The sequence below is a fragment of the Sceloporus undulatus genome, chromosome 1 (assembly GCF_019175285.1).
Source record: "Sceloporus undulatus isolate JIND9_A2432 ecotype Alabama chromosome 1, SceUnd_v1.1, whole genome shotgun sequence".
NCBI classification, from domain to species: Eukaryota; Metazoa; Chordata; class Lepidosauria; order Squamata; family Phrynosomatidae; genus Sceloporus; species Sceloporus undulatus.
In genome coordinates this window covers 182,989,748-183,011,092 of record NC_056522.1, presented here as the reverse complement: position 1 = coordinate 183,011,092, position 21,345 = coordinate 182,989,748, and the positions used below count along the sequence as shown (strand labels likewise).

At 39.6% G+C, this 21,345-nt stretch overlaps 2 protein-coding genes across 3 annotated transcripts; one reads left to right on the top strand and one right to left on the bottom strand.

The window, feature by feature from the left end:
• Window positions 1-1,956: 1,956 nt before the first annotated feature.
• DNAJB9 (DnaJ heat shock protein family (Hsp40) member B9) lies at window positions 1,957-12,982 on the bottom strand. Of its 2 annotated transcripts, none has more exons than XM_042445124.1 (3): window positions 12,862-12,982; window positions 3,971-4,197; window positions 1,957-2,764 (listed from the first exon to the last, which is right to left on the bottom strand). In XM_042445124.1, exons 2-3 carry the CDS (start codon window positions 4,185-4,187, stop codon window positions 2,331-2,333), a joined length of 651 nt encoding a protein of 216 aa, XP_042301058.1. In that variant the 5' UTR covers window positions 4,188-4,197; window positions 12,862-12,982; the 3' UTR covers window positions 1,957-2,330. The 2 variants fall into 2 exon arrangements, with proteins under 2 accessions (XP_042301058.1, XP_042301057.1); XM_042445123.1 differs by lacking the exon at window positions 12,862-12,982 and adding an exon at window positions 10,820-10,973.
• Window positions 11,046-20,728, top strand: THAP5 (THAP domain containing 5). The gene is made up of 3 exons (XM_042445122.1): window positions 11,046-11,237; window positions 14,334-14,523; window positions 19,729-20,728. The coding sequence occupies exons 1-3, from the start codon at window positions 11,155-11,157 to the stop codon at window positions 20,713-20,715; spliced, it is 1,260 nt and encodes a 419-aa protein (XP_042301056.1). The 5' UTR covers window positions 11,046-11,154; the 3' UTR covers window positions 20,716-20,728.
• The last annotated feature ends 617 nt before the right edge of the window (window positions 20,729-21,345 follow it).

Sequence of the window (21,345 nt, the reverse complement as noted above, 5' to 3'; positions counted from 1 at the left end):
CAAGGGAAGAAAGAGGATCCCAACAATTATTGCCCAGTTAGTCTGACATCAATTCCAAGAAAGATTCTAGAGCAGATAATTAAACAGAGAATCTGTGAACATTTAGATGGGAATGCCATAATCACAAAAAGTCAATATGGATTTCTGAGAAACAAGTCATGCCAGACTACTCTGATCTCTTTACCAGCTTGGTAAGTGCCGTAGACATAGGAGTGCCGTAGACATAGCATATCTTGACTTCATTAAGGCCTTTGACAAAGTCCCCCATGAAAGTTTTGCAAACAAGCTAGTAAAATGTGGGCTAGAAATGCAACTGGTAAAAAGATTTGTAATTGGCTGACTGGCTGAACCCAAAGGGTGCTCAGCAGTGGCTTCTCTTCATCCTGGAAAGCAGTGACCAGTGCGATGCCACAGAGTTCTGTCCTGGGATTGGTGCTATTCACCATCTTTATCAATAGAAGAATAGAGGGTATGCTTTTCAAATGACACGAAATTAGAGTAGCAGCTAATACCCCACAGGACAGGATCAAAACTCAAAATTACCTGTATAGATTATAAAGCTGGGCCAAAACTAACAAAATGAACTTCAACACAGAGAATTGTAAGGTACTGCACTTATGGCTAAAAATGAAATGCATAGATATAGGATGGGGAACACCTGGCTTAACAAGACTACGTGTGAAAGGGATCTAGGAGTCTTAGTTGAACATAAGTCAACAGTGTGGTGCAGCAACTAAAGCAACTAAAGAGGCCAATGCAATCCTAGGCTGCATTAATAGATGTATAGTGCCTAGATCAAAGAAAGTAACAGTGCCACTCTATTGTACTTTGGCCAGGCCTCACCTGGAATACTGTGTCCAGTTCTGGGCACCACATTTCAAAAAAGATGTTGAGAACCTGGAGTGTGTCCAAAGAAGGGCAACTAAAATGGTGAAAAGTCTGTAATCCATGCCCTATGAGGAACAACTTAGGGAGCTGGGGATGTTTAGCCTGGAGAAGGTTAACAGGTGATATGATAGCCGTGTTTAAATATTTGAAGGGATGTCATATTGAGGAGGGATCAAGCTTGTTTTCTGCTGCTCCAGAAAACAGAACCTGGAACTATGGATGCAAGCTACAGGAAAAGAGATTCCACCTCAACATAAGGAAAAACTCCCTGAGAGTAAGAGCTGTAAGAGTGGAACACACTCCTTTAGAAAGTGGTGGAGTTTCCTCTTTGGAAGTTTTTAAACAGAGGCTGTATGGCCATCTGTCGGGGGTGCTAACAACAAAAAGCAGAATGCATACAGGGAATCACTACTCCTTACTTGGAATCTACGGTATGTCACACATTATTATATGTTTGCTATCCCTCTGAAAGGTAAGTACCTCAGCTCACCATGTGTCACATGGCATACACACAAGGCAGAATGTCCTAAACTGAAGTAACTGTACTTGAACTGAAAGGAAAAACAGTTTACACATATTTGCAACACTGAAGATATAAACTCAGAGGGGGCTTAATGAAACATGAAAAAAACCGTATACTTCAAATTCTAAACTGCCTGAGCTGAGCTGCTATACTGGAAATGTACTTCAGATTTAAGTATTCAACTTGGTTAAAAAGGTATATTAAAATTATGAGCTGTTTGTTTCTTATCCCTGACTTACATGGTGCAGCTGTGGCTGTGTTTTTGTTTCCATTCTCACTGATGCAATTAAAGGAAACTTGCAATAAGTGAGCGAGAATTGAAAAGCAACCTGAAATGTTGGCCAGGTGTAATAGTATACTTCTATGTTTTCTACTCAGGGCCTAACAACAAGATTTGTGTGTTCACTTTTCCAAACTGAATCACACAAAATATGTCATTTTTTAATTTTTTTCTGCATTTTTTAAAAGTTACTATGCACAACTTACACTTCAGTTTACAGTAGGTAAACACTGTACTAATTAAAAATCAGACCACACAAGCATTCAACAGATTAACACTTTATAGAAATGGGAGCCTGGTAATATTTCTAATCTACCAACAACTCAGCACTTCACCAAATGTGAAATATAAACATAGTAAGTGAGGTAATCTGGCAGCCTATATTATTAAAAACACACCCTAACATTGTCACATGGAGATTTTTACACCAAGTGCAGTGGAATAAATTAATGTCATCCCATCTTTGCTTTGTTGCACTTCTCGTACTACATATCAGTTTAGCTACAGCTTATTTCCAGCAGTTAAAGTGATTAAGCTATAAATCTCACAAAGTTCACAGAAGAACTTCTGTGCTTCTGCAGCAATAGACAGGAAGAAAAAGTAGTTAAGGGCAGACAGTAGAATACAGATTGCGAAATATTACTGCCCAGAACAGTCTGTAAATGTAGTAACCATGTTTCCTCGGCGTTGAGTGACAGTTCTGCAATGCTTACTAGATCCATGGAATTTGCTCCCAGTCCGCATTGTCTGCCGGTGTGTATTGTCAAAGCCACCAAATGAAAACATTTTTTCCATGTCCTCAAATACATCGTCAAACAGTCCTGCTCCAAATGAAAAGTCTGGAAAAGAACGTCTTTGCCTGCTGTGAGCCTGTTGATGACTTCGAAAGTGATTTTCAAAATGTTTCCTTGACTGCATGTTGTGGTTTTGGCCAAAGAAGTCAAAGTCTTTAAACAAGTCATCAAAATTGAAGTTGAAGTCTTGGAACGCGTTGCTGTTGCTTTTTCTTCCTTCGGCATGGCCGAACTGGTCGTACTCTCTACGTTTATTTTCATCAGATAATGTTTCATATGCTGTAAAAGCAAGGAGAAAAGCATTTTTAAAAATCTCATGTTCACAAATATGTACATCCTAGCAGATGGAATCAGCTCAGAGAAGGGTCATGTCTTTGCATGTATATCAACTTTCAGTTAAAGGCCCTCATATAAGAAGAGTGAAGCAGACCTGTGCATTAAAGAGACTGCAGAATGACTATGAAACCAATATTAGGGTACATAGGCAGAAACAGGGGGCAGCTTACATGTAGTCATACCATAAGTCCAATCAGTGCCCCACTACTGAGCTATAGCCAAATAAGTGACATTATTTTTAACAAAATTATTAACATTCAAATTGAAAGTATCTCAGTTATAAGGCTGCCTCAGGTTGCAATTTTATAGCTCACCTTCTGAATGCAATATGGCTTAGTTCTCACAGGAATGTACAATACCACAAAGCTAGAAACTATCTAGCTTTGATAAAAAAAATCCATGCCAAGGACACAACAGAAAGGATTGAATCTGAAAATGCTAGTGAGTGGAATAAAGAATGCAGCCCAATATTGTACTCAAGCACATCCACAGCTATTCTTTTCCTGATCACTTCATTGGTACTTGCAAATTCAGTTTTAAAGATGCCCACAATGAACTCTTAGGTTTTGTTCTAAAAAATATGTTTAAGAGATCTCTCTAGATCTTTACTATTACCTCTTCTTGCCCATATCATTCTTATGCTGGGCTTACATCATCATCTCATGAATTAATAGGGTAAATAACTAAATAATCAGGTGCCTATTTATAGCAGCTTCCAAAGATCACTCAAAGAATAATTCAGGTAGATTACTTTTTTTCTGCCTTCATTACAAAGTAAGGATCTATATTTGTCTCTCACTAGCTGCCTTGCACCATGTACTTATCAGATCCATATGTAAGAGATGAGCATCACTACTATCCAAAAAAGAGCATGCTTTTTTATAAAGAGGGATTAGTATTTTCTTGTGTATCTTCAAAACTGTTTTCTTATTTATGATCACCCTAACATAGGGTTTTATAGGCGGAGAGTGCATGACCTAGGCTTCCATAGCTGAACTGAGATTCGAACCCTGGTCTCCAGAGTCATAGTCCAGTGCACACAACACTACACCACACTGGCTCTCATTTAGCCCCATTTCTCTGTTAACAATCTGGAAATGCCTATCATAACAATGTATCCTGAATAAAACCCAGTTGGATTCTACTTACCTTCTGCAATTTCTCGGAATTTTGCTTCTGCTCCAGGACTTTTGTTTTTATCTGGATGGTATTTCATCGCTAGTTTGTGAAATGCCTTCTTGATTTGTCTATCAGATGCACTTTTGGGGACACCAAGAATGTCATAATAACTCTTTGCGGCCAGTATTAATTCTGTTATCATTAAAATACAAAGTGCAAATATGAAGATAGAGTGTGTAGTAGCCATGGTAAGATGCCTAAGGAGAAAAAAAATCCAGTTATTATTTTGCAACAGAGATGTCCAATTATCCAAGTATTTGCTTAATTTAATATCTGCATATAGTTAAAAGAACAGATCTTACTTTTCTACTACCTTCTTAGGCAGCAAGAATTCACATGATCTGACACGCATTCCTTGAAATTCTTGTGGTTACATTTACATTTTTGTACAACCATCTGCAAGATTTTTTTTCAAACTAATTCTCTTTGCGTCTAACTCACAAACTCTTATCTTCACGAAACAAGCCCTTTCAGAACCAACAATTTGAACCAATAATTTTAACAGTATAATTAAAAAAACAACCTGCAACATAAATTTGTAAATCTACATTACAAATGCATATCAATGCTATTTCTTGAATTAATAGGAGTCGTGTTTCATTTTGGCAAGACTATGAGAACTTTTCTAACATACGTATTATTTTCAAGCCAAATACTATATTGTGATTAGAAAGCTTATATTAACTGATAACAATCAGGGACAGGTTAAAAATGGAGGATACCTTCAAATTAGCCCATAATGGGAGTATTTTTACATTCCCATATAAGAAGTCTTTATTCAGAAATACCACATTTTTAAACATCACAGAAACTGAACCTAGGAAGTATCAGCTGACCTTATTTATAAAGCTTATAACGCCACTTTATGCATATGATAACAATTCATTTCATATCTATGCACACACACTTTTAAAGAGGCATGCTAACCTACACTGATATGGCTTGAAATGATTTCAAAAGAGACAAATGTGCATCTTTTAAACTAGAATTAATCTGAAGTTTGTTTGATGCTGCTTTTCCGTTTTTTGAAAAAGTAAATAAAAGTCTAGCCCAATAGTCCTCAAACTGTGACCTTTATGAGATTTTGGACTTCAGTTCCCAGATGCCTCAGCTATGTTGGTCAATAGTCTGGGGTTCTGGGAACTGAAGTCCAAAATCTCTTAAAGAACACAGTTTGGGGACCATTGGTCTAGCCTATACTACTAGAGTTAGCAAATGTTATTTGCCTATGTTGTGATAAATATTTCTCAAACCTTCACATAAATACATACATACATAAATGCAACTGTGAGCTGCCATGAATACTATGTCCATCTATTATGACAACTATCAACCAATATTGTTCAGCTATTTATAGCAGCTAGTTACAACTACTACTTTTTTTACAGAAGGTGTGAGAAAACTGGTTCAAGGGCAAACCTATGAAAAAAGCATAGCTCTCTAGACCTTGTTGGACTACATTCCAGCATTCCTCAGCACTGACTATGATGCTAAGGCTATTGGAAGATGCTGTCCAACCACATCGGAAGAGCTATACCATATCCTACTCTTGTTCTCAAGATTGGTTTAAATGCAATTTAACATTCTCTTTTTCGTTGTGATGTTCTGGTCTGACTCCATGAAAAGGGGGATGACAGAATGCAATATATGTGAGGAAACATGTTTCTTAAATTATGGAAAACATCAGCAAGTTGAGTTGCTCTACTTTAAAAAAAATGTCTTCATGTTCTTATACCATCAAAACATAGCAGTTATTATGAACCCTCTGAGGACAGAGAGATACTGATGACTGCTATAAGTCAGCTAGAACCCATGGGACAGGGCAGGCTAGAAGATCATTTGTTCACAGCTGTCAACGCCTGTTAAGATACTCATCTCAGAACATATTCAGAATCTATACAGGAGCCCATCTCTACCAGTACCACTTTCACAGACCACATATGCAAATTACAACACAAGCCTAAACATGCGTGTTTTGAATCTTGTTCCAAAGAGACCACAGCAGAAATGAATTGGAAGCAAACAAACTTTCTTTATCAACACACACCACTTTTCTTTTCTCTTTCCCCACAATTTTCTGTTCTACCCCAACCCTTTTTTTCCCTGTCAATGCTCTCTAAAGATAGATTTGAACAGAAGTTTGCTATGTGAGAAAGTTTTCCATGGAAGCAAAATTCCTGACATTCCAGGATTCCTACTTATGCATAGAGCCTCCAGGGAACAGGAAACTATCTTCACATCAGAAAAGCAACGACACATGAGGAAAGCAGTGGGGACAAGTCTAGGCACTCCCCTGTGTTCAAAAGATAGTAGTAAATTAAAACTAAACAGTACTCCATAGAGAAAGAAAACTAGAATGGGGTTGGCAACTTTGATGGACCCTGGGACACATGCTTTTTCTATCTCTTTTAAAAATGTGTTCTTTGGTTTCAAATTTAGACTTCACCACTGTTTAAGACAGAAATGAAGACAGCATGTCTAATACTGCAGACATACATTTTGGCAAGAGACCCTCTTATGGCCAGTCTCTAATTTACATTTTAAAAAGTAATTACAAATGCAACAGCAGTAAAGTGTTAAGAGTGAACAGGGCAGTAGAAATTTTATGCTTCCAAGTCTGAGTCTGGTTTTAGGACTGCAAAGGTCCTGGGTTGATAGGCTTGGATGTACTATTAATAGCGTCTCCAATCCCATCTAGCTGGACATTCTCAGATGGTGGCGCTATGGCATACTCTTTAACCTACAGGCCTTTAGGGTTTTCAAGGTGCTCTTTTCTCTTTCATATGATATCATACATCCATGAAGCCACTTGAAAAAGTCACTGGAGTTCAATGCCATCAACATGTTGACAGCCAGCACTTAATCTCCTTTACAGCTGATGCCAAGGAGACTGAGGTGACTGAATTGGGATCTGCAGTGACAGACTGGATGTGGGCCAGCAAGTGAGGTTTAACTCAGACAAGGAGTACTACTACTACTAATTTGCAACAATGCACCAGCAGCATCAGTGCTTTGGACAGATGTGCAAATTCACTGCCTCAGAAAAAGTTTAGAAAATGTTGCAGCCAGAAAAATATCTGGGGACCACTTTTCTGACCATGTTAAACTGATCTTGGTTAAACTGCACCAGTTCTTCAATTCATTTCCAGGCCTATTTCAAGGTGCTGACTATTACTCATAAAGGTTTACTCAGCATGGAATCAGGAAAACAAATCCCAAACGCAGACACAACATATGAACCTACGTAACAGCTCTGGGTGTGTTTGTGGAGGTTTGTTTTTTTTGGTGGGGGGGAATTTGCATCTTCCAAGGAGCATGTTCAAAAGGCTGTCCCCACCACCCTGAATGTGGAACTCTTTTAAAGGAGACAACATGTCACTTCAATGTCATGTCATGGGATGAGGATGATTATGACTCTAAGATACATTTATTTTCCAGATTTTTTATAAACTAAGTCTTGCTAGTTTCAGTTTGTGCTTTAACCCATTCATTCTAGCTCTCTGTATAAGTGTCTGGTATTTTGGTATAGTAAATAATTCCAGGTAGGCTTTGTGAGGTGAAGAGGAACTATGAAAATGTTCACAAATAAAAATAAAATACAGCACATCGAGTTACAAAGTTGTCAGACAATAAGCCCCACTAAAATATCAATGCTAACATACAAAAAGTCTGGTTGTAAGCATAGTACAGTGGTACCCCGGGATACGAAATACCCAGGTTACGAAATTTCCGGGATACGAAAAAATCCCATAGGAAATAATTGTTCCGGGTTACGAATGTTTTTTCGGGTTACAAAAAATTTTTTTGGTGCTTTTCAGCGCTTTTTCGCACGAAACGCGGCTTTTCCCCATTAGCGCCTATGGGTTTTCGGCTTGCGAAGGCTTTTCGGGTTACGAAAGCGGCGGCGGAACGAATTAATTTCGTAACCCGAGGGAGCACTGTAGTACTGATCATTTAGTAAGACACAGTCTATACTTGTTTGAGGTAACTGAGCACAGAGTTTATATGTTTATCTAGGGAAGGACATGTAACTAACAGAAAAAAGAAAAAAGACTACTTTCCTAATGTTTGCTGAAAACTTTTGAATCATCACACAGACTATTTTGCAGAAACACTTTTCCTATACAAATTATGTGTTTACACAGTAGGATCCAAACTTACAGGCAAAACAGATCTCCCCTTTGCTCTGGCTTCGGGGCAGCGTTAGAGCGTGGTATTTAGACACTGCATGCTCTGATGCTGCCCCGAAGTCACTATCATGCTGCCACCTGACCACACATGCGCCGGCTTTGCAGCGCTCTGGTGATGTGGAGTTTATACACTGCACATCACAGGAACACTGCAAAGCTGTGGCTGTGCCAGAAAGCTAGCTTTTTGCCAGCTCAAATAGGAGTGACAATTGCCACTTCTTTTTGCACCAGCAAAAAGCTGGGTTGGGGCCACAGCGTACGATTGCCACAGCTCCCACCTGGCTTGCTTAGGGGTGGCATCATGCCAGCCCTTTGGGGCAGTCTATTTCGTCCCTTAGTCATACTTGGAGTCCCACAGGATCACTGACATAAGAGCATATTCAGTTCAGTAAAAGTAAACTAATTGTGCATAGATGTTGTCTCCCGTCCTAGTACCAACCAGGCCCAAACCTACTTAGCTCCTATAATCAGGGAAGTTAAATGTATTCAGGTGATATAGATATATACAGATTTCATCATAATTAAAAAAAACTTGACAAGTGACAAGCTAAATGCCAGAGTAAGTACAATTTCAGAAATGGCTCCTAGCTTCTTTCTCTTTCTATTCCACTACGGAACTGGTGGTTAAACATACACAGCTACACCAGACAAATGGTTGCAGTTGTCTGTACATGCCATAACCTTTATACTTCCTGTGGGTGAGTGCTAGGGCAGGGCTGGCAAGAAGGAATGGGTACTCAGACAGGCCTATCAATCCACAATGCAAAGTGTTATCCTACAAAAGAAAACCCAAGACTGGGCAAACGATATCATGAATCCAATAAGGGTTGAATATGTATACACAATAATATTCCATGTTGAAAATAATCTAGATTCGAAGCTAGTTACCCCACTTTACAGTCTGGGAAAACTGGGCCTGAGAAGCATAAACCCAAATCTGACAAGGATGGGAGCGCCAGAAAAGTGGTTTTGAAATATCTTCATCACCTTTCAAGACCCAAACCTCCTCAGAAGTAAAGAGTCTAAGCAATTTACTAATAACCTATTAACTTTATAATGGGTTGGGTGAAGTGAATGTAGGGACAATTCATGGTGGGACCAAACTTTTTTGTTGCTAACTGCCCTTGAGCTGATCTTGACCCATGGCGAACCTGTGGATGAGACATCTCCTTCATTGCTCTGCCTAGTTCTTGCAAATGCATCCCCATTACCTCCCTAATGGAGTCCATCCGTCTGGCATGCAGCCTTCCTCTCTTTCTACTCCCCTCTACCTTTCCTAGCATTATTGTCTCTTTTCCAAGGAGTCCACCCTTCTCATGATGAAGTACAACAGCCTCAGTTTTGACATCTTGTCTTCCAAGGAGATTTCCGGCTTCATCTGCTCCAGGACCCCTTTGTTTGTCTTTTTGGCTGTCCATGGGATCCTCAGTACTCTTCTCCAGCTCCATATCTCAAATGAACTGATTTTCTTCCTATCTTCTTTCTTAACTGCCCAGCTCTCACATCCACACATGGTAATAGGGAATGCGATGGCTTGTACGATTCTATACACCAACTGTCTTCCATGCCAACATTCTCTGAAGATGCTGGTGAAATGTCAGGAACAAACTCTTCCAGAACATGGCCACATAGCCCCACCCCCCCCCCCCCCCCAAAAAAAAAACTATGGATGCCGGCCGTGAAAGCCTTCGACTTCACATAATAACGATATATGGCTCATCTTCTCCTCGTTGTTGTGTGCCCTCAAGTCAATCCTGGTTAACAGCAACCCTAAGGTGAATCTGTCACAGGGTTTTCTTGGCAAGATTTGTTCAGAGGGGGTTTGCCATTGCCTCCCTCTGAGGATGAGAGAGTGTGACTTGACCAAGGTTACCCAATGGATATCCATAGCCGGGCTGGGAATTGATCCCTGGCCTTCGGGGTCATAGAAATGACTCCTGGGAGATTATTGCACTGCACTCTTATAGCGCTGCTATTCCATTTTTACTGCTCTGGCTGCCTCCTGATGCATTCTGGGATTTGTAGTCCAGTGAGGCCTAAGAGCTCTCTGGCTGAGAATTCCAAATGTCGCTCCTTAAACTACAAATCCCAGAATGCAACAGGAGGCAGCCAGGGCAGTTAAAGTGGAATATCAGCGCTATAAGAGTGCAATGTAGTAATCTAGTGCAACTCTAGAGCCATAGTCCAGCACCAAAATTGTTATGCCACAGCGGCTATACATTGCAGCACAACACTGCTTTAACTGTCATGGCTCAATGGCTACAGGGTGCCTGGGATTTGTAGTTCTGGGAGACATGTCATAAAATAAAATGAAAACTTTCTTTATATCTCACCTCTCCACCAAAGACAACCAAGGCACTTTACACATTAAAATCTACATATTAATCCCACATCCCAATATCCCACCCTCCCCTAAAAAAATAAAATCAATTAAACTGTTAATAACAAATTCAAGAGACTAAGCTATAGCAAATTCAGAGGGGTGGCAATTCATAAAGCTTAATAATTATAATGATAATGATAATAATGGTGGTGCTGGAGGTATGGCACTGTGTAACCTCTCTCCTTCTACTGAAAAAGAGAGCCAGTCCCTTCTTATTGGGAGTCCTTTCTTATTCTTCCAACTCACCACAGAGTCCCTCTCCAACCTCCTTCTCTCAAGGGTTCCTCCTTCCTTTTGCTTCCTTCGCCCTTCCCTCCCCTCCTTTTATAACCTCGCCTCGGGCGCTGCTCCTCCACGAAGCGCTCTCTGATTGGTCGCCGGGCGTCACGTGCCGCGCGCGTGGAAGTCGGTTGTTTGAGGGGGCGTGGCCCTTCGCGAGTGACGCGCGCCGCAGCCTCTTCCGGCTCTCCTCTAGGAACGGAATAGGGGGGATTCATGCCTCTCACCGGAAGCGGAAGTGATGGAGGAGCTTGTTGTTGTTGTCGCCGCTAGCATTGGTGGCGTTAGGAAACCAGCCAGCCATGCCTCGCTACTGCGCAGCCACCTGTTGCCGGAACCGGGCCGGGCAGAGCGCCCGCGACCAGCGCAGGCTCAGCTTCTACCCGTGAGTGCAGCCGGGCCAAAGGGCTGGGATTGTCTAATGGAGCTTCTCTTACTAGATCCCCGCACTACCCTCTTTATTAGCCCTGCTCTTCCACTTTAACTGCTCAAGATGCCTCCTCCCGTTGCATGCTGGGATTTGTAGTCCAAGGAGGGGGCGCTTAGAATGCTCAGCCACAGAGCTCTGTGCATTCTGAGACTACAAGACTCAGAATGCAACAGGAGGCAGGCAGAGCTGTCAAAGTGGAAGAGTAGCATTGTAAGGATATTAACTGCTCTGACTGCTTCCTGGTGCATTCTGGTTATTGTAGTTCAAGGGGAGGCATGTGGAATTCTAAGCCAGAGAGCTCTTAAGCCTCACTGGACTACAAATTCAAGAATGCAACAGGAGGCAGCTAGAGCTGTCAAAGTGGAATAGCAGCACTACAACAGCGTAGTGCAATAATGCCCTTATAGTGCTGCTGTTCCACTTGTACTGCTCTGGCTGTCTCCTGTTGCATTCTGGGATTTTTAGTTCAGTGAGGCTTAAGAGCTCTTTAGCTGAGGATTCTAAATGCCTCCCCTTAAACTACAAAGACCAGAATGCAACAGGAGGCAGCCAAAGTGGAAGAGTAGCACTATAAGGCTATTAACTGCTCTGGCTGCCTCCTGGGGCATGCTGGGATTTGTAGTTCAAGGGAAGGCATTTGGAATTCTCAGCCAGAGAGCTCTTAGGCCTCACTGGACTACAAACCCCAGAATGAAACAGGAGGCAGCCAGGGCAGTACAAGTGGAAGAGGAGCACTATAAGAGGGTAGTATGGTCAGTCAGGGTGGCCTCCTCCTTTCCCAGGACACGTCCTCCATTCCTACCTTCTCTTTTCCACAGTGGTCCTCCATTTTTTGAGCATGACCGAGAAGCATGTGTTTATGCACAACAACTACTGCTTGGGAGTCAAGGCTGACCAGAGGCCCTCCTAGTCCAGAGGAGTGGATTTTATATTTCTATATACAGTATATATATATAATATTATTATATAATATTATATTGTATGGTGGGTTTTTCATGCTAAGAGGCCATGTTCTAGAAGAGTTTACTCCTGACATTTCGCTATGACTTTCTAGGACTGTTTTCAGCTCTGTTTTTTGGGTCCTATCATCCTCCATTTTTCTCTTCAGTGTCCTCCATTTCATGAAAGGAGGCAAAGAAGGAGTCAGGCGCTGCGTAGTGAGGAGGCACTTTCCTCAACCACGACACACAGTTATTAATATTTTAATTTATGTTTACTTTTTTCAATTTTTTATGCCATCTTTCCCACAGAAAGGGGCCCAAGGTGGCTCAAAAGAGAGGAAAAAACATTTTAAAGGCTTTGAAAACAGTTAAAAATCATCCATGTGTAAAATTTACATGGATAAACATACCAGAAGTTACAAACATAACTAAAATAGTCATGCTTTGTCACAGAAAGGGGCCCAAAGCGGACCACAAGAGGCAAAAACAACATTTATAAGGCTTTAAAAACAGTTTACAATCATCTAAGTATAAAATTAACATGGAAAAACATACTGGAAGTTACAAACATAACTAAAGCACACACACACACAAAAGCCACTCTGGCATTATTATTATTACTATGTTAAAAAGCCTACCTTAATAAAATTGGGCATCCATAATAAATAAATGAATGCTAAAAAGGCATCCTTAGCCAGAGAGGTGTCCTTTGGTGACTCTGGCAAAAGTACAGACCCACAGGATTTTGTAGCATGTCGCCATGGCAGTTAAAATGGCCTCATAATGCTATAATACAGTGAGGTGTGAAAGGGGCCTGGCTCTGTGGTCTGAGGGCTGGACCAGGACTTTGGCGACCAGGGTTTCAATTCCATGAATGTCATTGGGTGACCTCTTGGGTAAGTCACACTTTCTCAGCCTCAGAGGAAGGCGATGTCAAACATCCAAATTCTGCCAAGAAAAGCCCATGTTAGGGTCATCATAAGTCAGAAATAATGTGATGGCACACAACAGCAACAACAATCATTCATTCTTTATGCATACATACGTTCACACACCTAATGTCATAAACCTTAGTTCTTCATCTTTGCCTATTTCAGGGGATGCAATTAGTTTCATCCTAGCAGAATGAAAACAGACAGCCAAGAATAGGAGCAGAATGCATTTATTGCTTCTCTTCTCCCTCCCAAGGCATGAGTGCATTCAGCTCTTTGCTTTTTAAATAGCAGACAGTCTCTAAAGGGCCAAATAATACATTGGATAGACTCTGGGTCAAATTCTTACCCAGCTAACCACTGTTTCAGCTTAAGGTACTAAGTTGCTTGGTTGCTGCGAGGATAAAATGGCTGGAGAGAGAACCTTGGGTGCTGCGTTGGACTCCCTGAATAAAGGGTGGCATGAAAGCATAATAAAGCAAGATATTACTATCAGGGAATGTGACTGTATAAATCCCCTCCACCAATAAATACGTCCATATACAGTAAAACACTCACGCACAAAATATTTAATTCATATTGCCAATTTATAGCATATTGCTCAGTTGCTAAGCCTTAGCAGTACATTCCACTTGACAGAAACAGTGTGGATTTACACTCCATCAGGGCGGTCTTGCAAGTGGTAATTTATTGTTGTCAAAGCATACATATGCATAGCTGGGTTCATATGATTCTGATACAAAAACAGTTGTACACAAGATTCTGCAAAGTTCAGCCCTGGAATGAATGTAACAGGACTAAACCCAGGGAGATAAGAAGAGCACTGGATTATATAAGAAAAGCATTTTGTTGTTGTTGTTGTTATTTTTGGACCTGTCTCCTCCACAGTTCTCCACCCTGCTAAAGGATAAAATGTTCCTTAGATAGCCAAGTCATTCCTAAGCCACTTAAATCGGTACAGCATTTTTGTGCCCTCCTGCCACTTGGCTAATCAGTTATCTAAAACATATAATTCCCCCCCCCCCATTTTAATCTTTCCAAATTTCAATATTGCTAAGAGTACGTTTTGCTTCTGAATAACACACACACCCCCCCGGCGCATAGGAAAGCTATAATGTTGCAGACAGTGCTTCACCTGAAACATAATATACTGTTTTTGTACAACTCTTTTGAAGCAGATTTCCTCTTCACGATAAAGAAAGGTTAGAGAAATGGTTACGGAATATGAAACGTGATTCTTGGACTCCCAGTAAGCATCAGGTACTCTGCAGCGACCATTTCACACCAGATTCCCTTGATGTGCGGTGGGGGATTCGTTATTTGAAAACAACTGCTGTGCCAACTATCTTTTCATCGTCTGATAATCAGGTAAGATAATACATTGCATGTCGGAAATAAGTCACATGACAAAGATACAGTGGTATTTGGAGTATTTGTGTGTTTTTTTAAAAAATAATATTCCTGTTAACAGTTTTCAGATACACTAAATTTCTACAAATACATAAAATAAAGAGAGAAAAAATGCGATGAAAAATAAAACATGAAAGAGAGAGATTCAAGAATAAAAAGGAGTGACTTCCATTCTTCCTTTAAATGGTGTATAACATTATATACCCCTCTCAAAAGCTTGTCCTCATGGACCAAAGACCCATGTTCCCCCCAGACTCATGCCAGGCGCCCTGTTCCCACATCAAACAAAGCAATGGGGGGTTGTTGTCAGTCAGAGAGACGGTGCAACAAGGTAAGGAGCATGTGCTGTTTCCTGGTCCTAGGTTGCCATGGGAAAAGGTGTGTAAACACCTGTCCCTCTCCACGCTGATCTGGGAACCAACCCGGATGACCACCAGGGCCAAGGTTGCACAGGCTCGGCCTATGCTATCCTGGTCCATCTGATCAGCCCCAAAGTAAATATCGGACAGTTCTCTTCTTTCCATTCCCTATTTCATTATTTCACATCAAACAAAAATATTTTCTTCCATCCTAAGGTGAACATATCTAACATTAAGATGTCAATCATTATTGTATTCCTGTCAGATATACAATCCCTTACATCATGTTACACTGTAGTAAGTAATACAGTCGGCCCTCCACATTTGCAGCTTTGACTTTTGCGGATTTGATTATTTGCGGTTTTGATTAATATCTCTCTCTAGGAATCTCTAGTTCCTCGAGTGCAACTCTGCCAGAAGTTGACCATAGAGTTTTGCTGGAGAACCTAGAACTTCCTAGAGAGAATACTTCTCTAGGAATTTGTAGGTCTTCTAGCATGATTCTGTGATCAGCGTCTGGCAGATTTTGACCATAGAGTTACCCTGGAGGAACTGGAGATTCCTAGTCAGGTCTTCTCTCAGGTAAAAGGTTTTTGTGGTTTTCCCCACATTACAGGGGTCTTTTATCTCAGCAGATGTAAAGGGACCACTGTATTCCATTTTCCTCATTTTAAGTACTAAATGCTGCTTACTAACATGATTATATACTTTTAATCCTTACTGTCTAAAACTATTTGAAATCATAACTTTTATATAGCATCACTAAATCCATTCTGTCTTTATATTCCATTATTACCCCCCAAATACCTCCAATATTTCTATCATGTTATATTTTTTTAAAAAAAATTCAAAATCATATACACATTCTCATAGTTTTATATTAATAACCAAATCTCATAAGTCTTATTTCCACCAAACTTTATTTCTGTTTCATGTTGAATCTAACTCTTGCTTTCTTCTTCATCCATCCTAACCTTAGCCTACCCCACCACAATCTTGTTAGGTTGCCTTCTTTACCTTTTATTATTATTTCCATCTCTTTCCAGTTTGCTGTTTTGAGATCCTTATCCTGAGGCAAAGTATCTTCCATTTTCATTTTATTTTTTCCACCCCACTCCCATGTCTTACAAGCTAATTTTTTCATTGAATCAGCTTGACTTTATAGTACCATCTTAGATTACCTGTACATCAATTTCAGATTAGCCTCTCTCTTCCCTGCTTGCTCTATAATTCTCATTTACCCTCTAAAACGTCTTGAATCCTGTTATCCTCAATTTAAAGATAATCCCTCCATTACTCAATTTAAATTTGTTTCCTCATAAGGTTTTCAATCCCAATCATTTCCAGAGTAGTCCCACATTTCTCCCCACTTGTCTTTCATCCCTCACAGTTCTGCTTTAAATCCAGTTTTGGGAATTCTTCATCTCTTAATGAAGATATCTCCTGCAACAACTGTTGTAAAACAATCCTGGGAAAGCTCAGTCTTTCTTAATCCAGCAGTTAAACAATTAACAGTCAGACATCGCTTGCTGCTGCCTAGTTACAATCAGTTTTATCAGCTTCAAAGAAATAATGGTTTCATTTTCTCCCAATGGAATTTTTCCTTACTATAATTCAGTTCACTCACATAAGAAATGGGAAAATGCAGTTCATCCACAAAAATAAACACTCTTAAATTCATAATTTTATTCCTTTAAACATTTCAAGCAGCAGTCTTTTGTCAGGCTCCCAACATTACTCAGCTCTTAGTGTTTTGTAAATGGTTTCCCTCCATTTTAATCAAGAATTCTTCATTTACATAATTCCAAGATTTTATTTGAGTTTTAAGAAAGCAGGTTGCCAACTTAAGTCTGTCAGATGATCCACAGATCAGAGCAGCAGCATTTCATGGCTAGGCTTGGGAAAAATGTAGCTCCCTTGATCTCTCTCTGTTCCTTCTGCATTTACTCAAGATGAAACACAAGTAACAAGGATCCCAGACCCACAGGGGCAATCCCCTCGCTCCCCCTTTAGTCCAGGGCAAGTTTCATCAGCCATTTGTCCCTCTGGTCAATGTTTTCATTGTGAAAGCTCTCCTTGCTGCAGGATGCTAGGGAGAAATGTCACTTTATCATTTTTCCTGCCTGGAAGTCAGTAGGTGTATTTGTTGAATTAGATAATATCAGAGTTAGAGCTCTTTCTAAATTATTCAGGATAGCAGACAAGTATCCTGAATGATTTAGGAAGAGTTTTGTGACCGGCTCAGGTGATTTTCTTAAGCTGTGCAGTAGCTAAGCCGGGATTTCACAGGAGTCATATTTGCACTAACCACTAAACAGAGTTTTCTAGAAAACTTTGCATTGTTCTACATCAGTCAGTTCCAATTTAGCACACTTGATTTCCACTTGATAAACAAAACAGAAAAAGAATATTAATGTTAACAGTTTGTGTAAATACAATGGGCTTTCCACGTTTACAGGTTTACCTTTCACAATTTTGTTTATTCACAAGTTTGCGCACTAGCTATTGCTGAAACAGGTCAGTCTCCTCACCATCCCTTCCTCTTTAACAGCCCCAGCATCAACCCCCTGGTTTTATAGACATAAGCAGCAGTAGCAGCCACTGCAACCAACAGATCATTGTCCATACCCCTTCTTTCTCCTTCCTCTCTCTTCCTGCCAACAGCCCCAGGACCCCTTCTTTCATAGATCTGAGATGTGGAGAAGAAATATTTGTATTACTAATAGGCAACAATGTGTATGGTTTAGGAACTGAAATTTCTATAATTAATAGTTCCTGTGTGGCGCCTAGTTTATAGGTAGTATTACATGGAAGGCCTGGATAGTCTGTTTACCTGGATAGTGGTGTTATAATTTGTGCAATTGTACATATATTATTTAATAATATATATAATACAGTATAGTGTTATATACATATATATTTAGTTAATTCTTACTCGGGCTTCTTGAACTGAAGACTGCCATCAGGAAAAAAAGTTAGTACAGATATATATAAATAAAATGGTTGATTTTCCATGGAAAATGTACCCTTATAAATGTCCTAATTGATATCACTGGCATGAACAATAGTTTTACATCTCCTATATTTAGGTGGGAAAGCTGCAACACATTTTAAGTTAAATAAACATGGCTAGGCAGCACTGGCTGTATGTTCCTATCCCCAACCATTTCTTTAAATGCACACAGCTGCCTCTGGGCTCTTCCTCTGCTGCTGAATTTTCTAGCACAGTGATGCTTTATAGTTGCCATAAATCGGAAACGACTTGAGGGCACACAACGACAACAACAACAATGAATGTAAGAATATGGATTGCTTTGAGAAAAAGAATATGCAGCAAACCAGGGGAGGGGGGTATCTAATGTTTCTATATTGAAAGAAGGTACCAGTCCTGCAGCTAAAGCAGCCTAAAAAAGAACAAAGAAATAACCAGCAGTCTGCTCCCCCATACTTTGTTTTTTGCAACATCCCACAATTTCTTTATATATCTTCATTGGGTATTGGTTTCTCTAAATAAAACTAACTCTGTAACAGTAATTACTGTACCAAAACTTTAGCAAATTCTTTGAAGGTTCTGTTTTAAACTGTGATATATATGTTAGTTTTGTATTATTGAAACCTAAAATTTGACATACTTCGTTGTACTCAAAGATTACCTTGGATATCATTCCAGCCATGTTGCCATAAATCTGTCATTCAACTATAAATTGAACTAAAGCCCACAAATGCCTAGCTTTAGAAACAAGGGTTGAGGTATTCTTCAGAATGACATGCAATATATGTTACATGGTAAAATATAAAGTTACAGGTTTTTAAACCCAAAACATCCTAAAATCATGTCTTGAATGCTGTGCTTGTTTAAAATATAACTCCAAGGTAGCATTTGACCAACAGTAGACTTGGCACATGGTATTCTCTGATGAAGCATCAGTCCTTTTGCAGAATTACATTAGGTATGCAACAGTGTTATTTTTAAGCTTTTCTTAAACGAAAAAACAAACAAGCTTAAACAATATCAGACTAACCTATTTAATATTTTTTGTTTTTACAGAACTATATAGTTATCATAGTTAGTTAATATTCAGTGATTTTCATGTCAAAACTAAAATTTACCTAAAATTATTTGTTGTTGTGTGCCTTCAAGTTCTTTCCAACTTATGGTGACCCTAAAGTGAACCTATCTAGGGTTTTCTTGACAGGATTTGTTCAAGATTTGTCTTCCTCTGAGGCTGTGACTTGTCCAACGTCACCTATAATAAATTGATAATAATAATAATAATAATAATAATAATAATAATAATAATAAATGATTTATTTAATGCCTGCCCAATCACAAGGAATCCAGGTGGGTTACATCATTATAAATACATAAATATAAAATACATAAAAATAAAAAATATACTCATCTTCTTGATAGAGATGGGCCAGCCTTTTCACTCCCTCCCAGGCCAGAAGATGACAGTTGCCATGGATGGAGGGCTCTTCTTCTTGAACCTAGTGGGTTTCCATGGGTGAACATGCATTCGTTCAAAACTGTAGTTTAGCTATCAAACTACTACACCACACTGACTATGTATAGATAATCTGTCACAGAGGAAAGGCTGGTTATGGGCACAGTTTAAATTCACTTTGAGCAGAAAGTTAATTACTTCCTGTGTCACTCATTGGATAAGTATTACTGATCAAAGCAGGACTTATTTCTCAGAAAATATACATAAAATGTACTGTTAGATAGAGTCGGTAAAAGATTCACTCTGTAGTGTGTTATACTTGGTCTCTTCTTAATCAAAAGACATATTTCTTCTAGGAAAAGGGACTTTTCAAGAAGAAAATGGAAGATATACAAGATGCCAACACAAGTCTAACAAATGTATCTTGTAAGCTTTGCTCACCAAAGAGAAATACTATAACAGAAGAAAGCCTGTATAAAAAGTCACCTTGTATAATCTCAGCCATGTCATCAGGTCAAGAAAGACTACTTCAAAATACAATCAAAGTTGAAAGTGATGTTACAGATCCATATAATTCTGTTAGGCAGAAGGTGAAACAAGAAGACTCTGTGCTGATTGCAGCTGATTTTCACGATTCCAGGTCCCCAGAAAACAGTAACTGTGTAGAGAAACTTGTCAATGGTGCCACCACAATTTTGCAATCTTCAGTTCATGCTCTTCACTCATGTCTGGAACCTGATTCGGATTCTAAAGCCACTGTTTTGCAAGCTACACATCTTGAACACTTGGATGCCTTTCTGGAATTTAATAACATGGCTGTACCAGTCAATGAGCTTTCATCTGATCAACTGGACTGTCACCTTGCAGGCTGTTCGGTGGAGGTGCAAGAAATGAATGAGAACTCATTGTTGCTCCACACTGTGTCAAAAGCTTTAGAACAGTTTGGTGGAAGTAAAGAGTCTGTCATCACCATTATAGTTCCTTCTGAAGCTTCAAGTGCTCCCTTGTTGTTAGAGGGATCATTAATACCAGCAGAACACGAATTTGTCAATATACAGGCTGAACAATCTGCGTGCATCACCAGTTGCAGCAGCACTGATGTGTTACAAACAGAGCATTCATACTGTAGGCAAGACACAGACCAGGAACAACTCTGGCAAAAAATTGCAAAGCTGCACTCCAAAATAGCACTTCTGGAAGTACAGGAGAGGAAAACACTGAATAGACTCAAATCTCTAGAAGTACTGATTGGAAAACTGAAGCAGGAGAATCTTCTTTCAGAAGAGAAGCTCAAAATTGTAGAAAACTGTTTCACAACATTTGAAGTTACTATGATACAATAAAAGCTTTAAAGTAGTTGCTTTAGTGGTTTGTTGCTTCCTAGGTGACTTCTTCTTTTTCCTCATTCTGTTTAATCATCTGTTTAATGTAATTCATGGACTGGGTCCACAGATGTAGGAGTCAATCTTTCACAAAATGGACATTCCAACTGGTAGAAGGGGGAACAATTGATCTCTAAAGATTAATCCTTTTCTTGCAGCTCCATGTACCCCCTCACCCCCACATTTGCCATAGGGTGTTGAACGCTTCTCCAGATAACATGGAAGGTGACATTGGAATCTGTAGAGGCAGGGAAATCTGTGGACTGCAATTGATTTGGATCTAGCCCAACAACACTAATCAGATTCTTTCTACTTACTTTAACAGAGCACTAAGAACTTAAGAGGTACAATGCAGTTTTATGTACATTTACTCTAAAGTTAGTTTGTTAAGGCATATTCTGAAGTAGACTTATAAGGTTGTTGGAAAGCCTGGGGTTATGCAAGTTTTATTTGAAATTACTCTAGTAAATAGAGTTCAGTGAAACTTACTCCTAAGTAAGTTCGCATAGGACTTGTAGCTTGAAACCTCATAGAGGCAGGAGGGACCCCTCAGCTGAACTTGTGACAAATGTCACTACATAAAATAGCGGT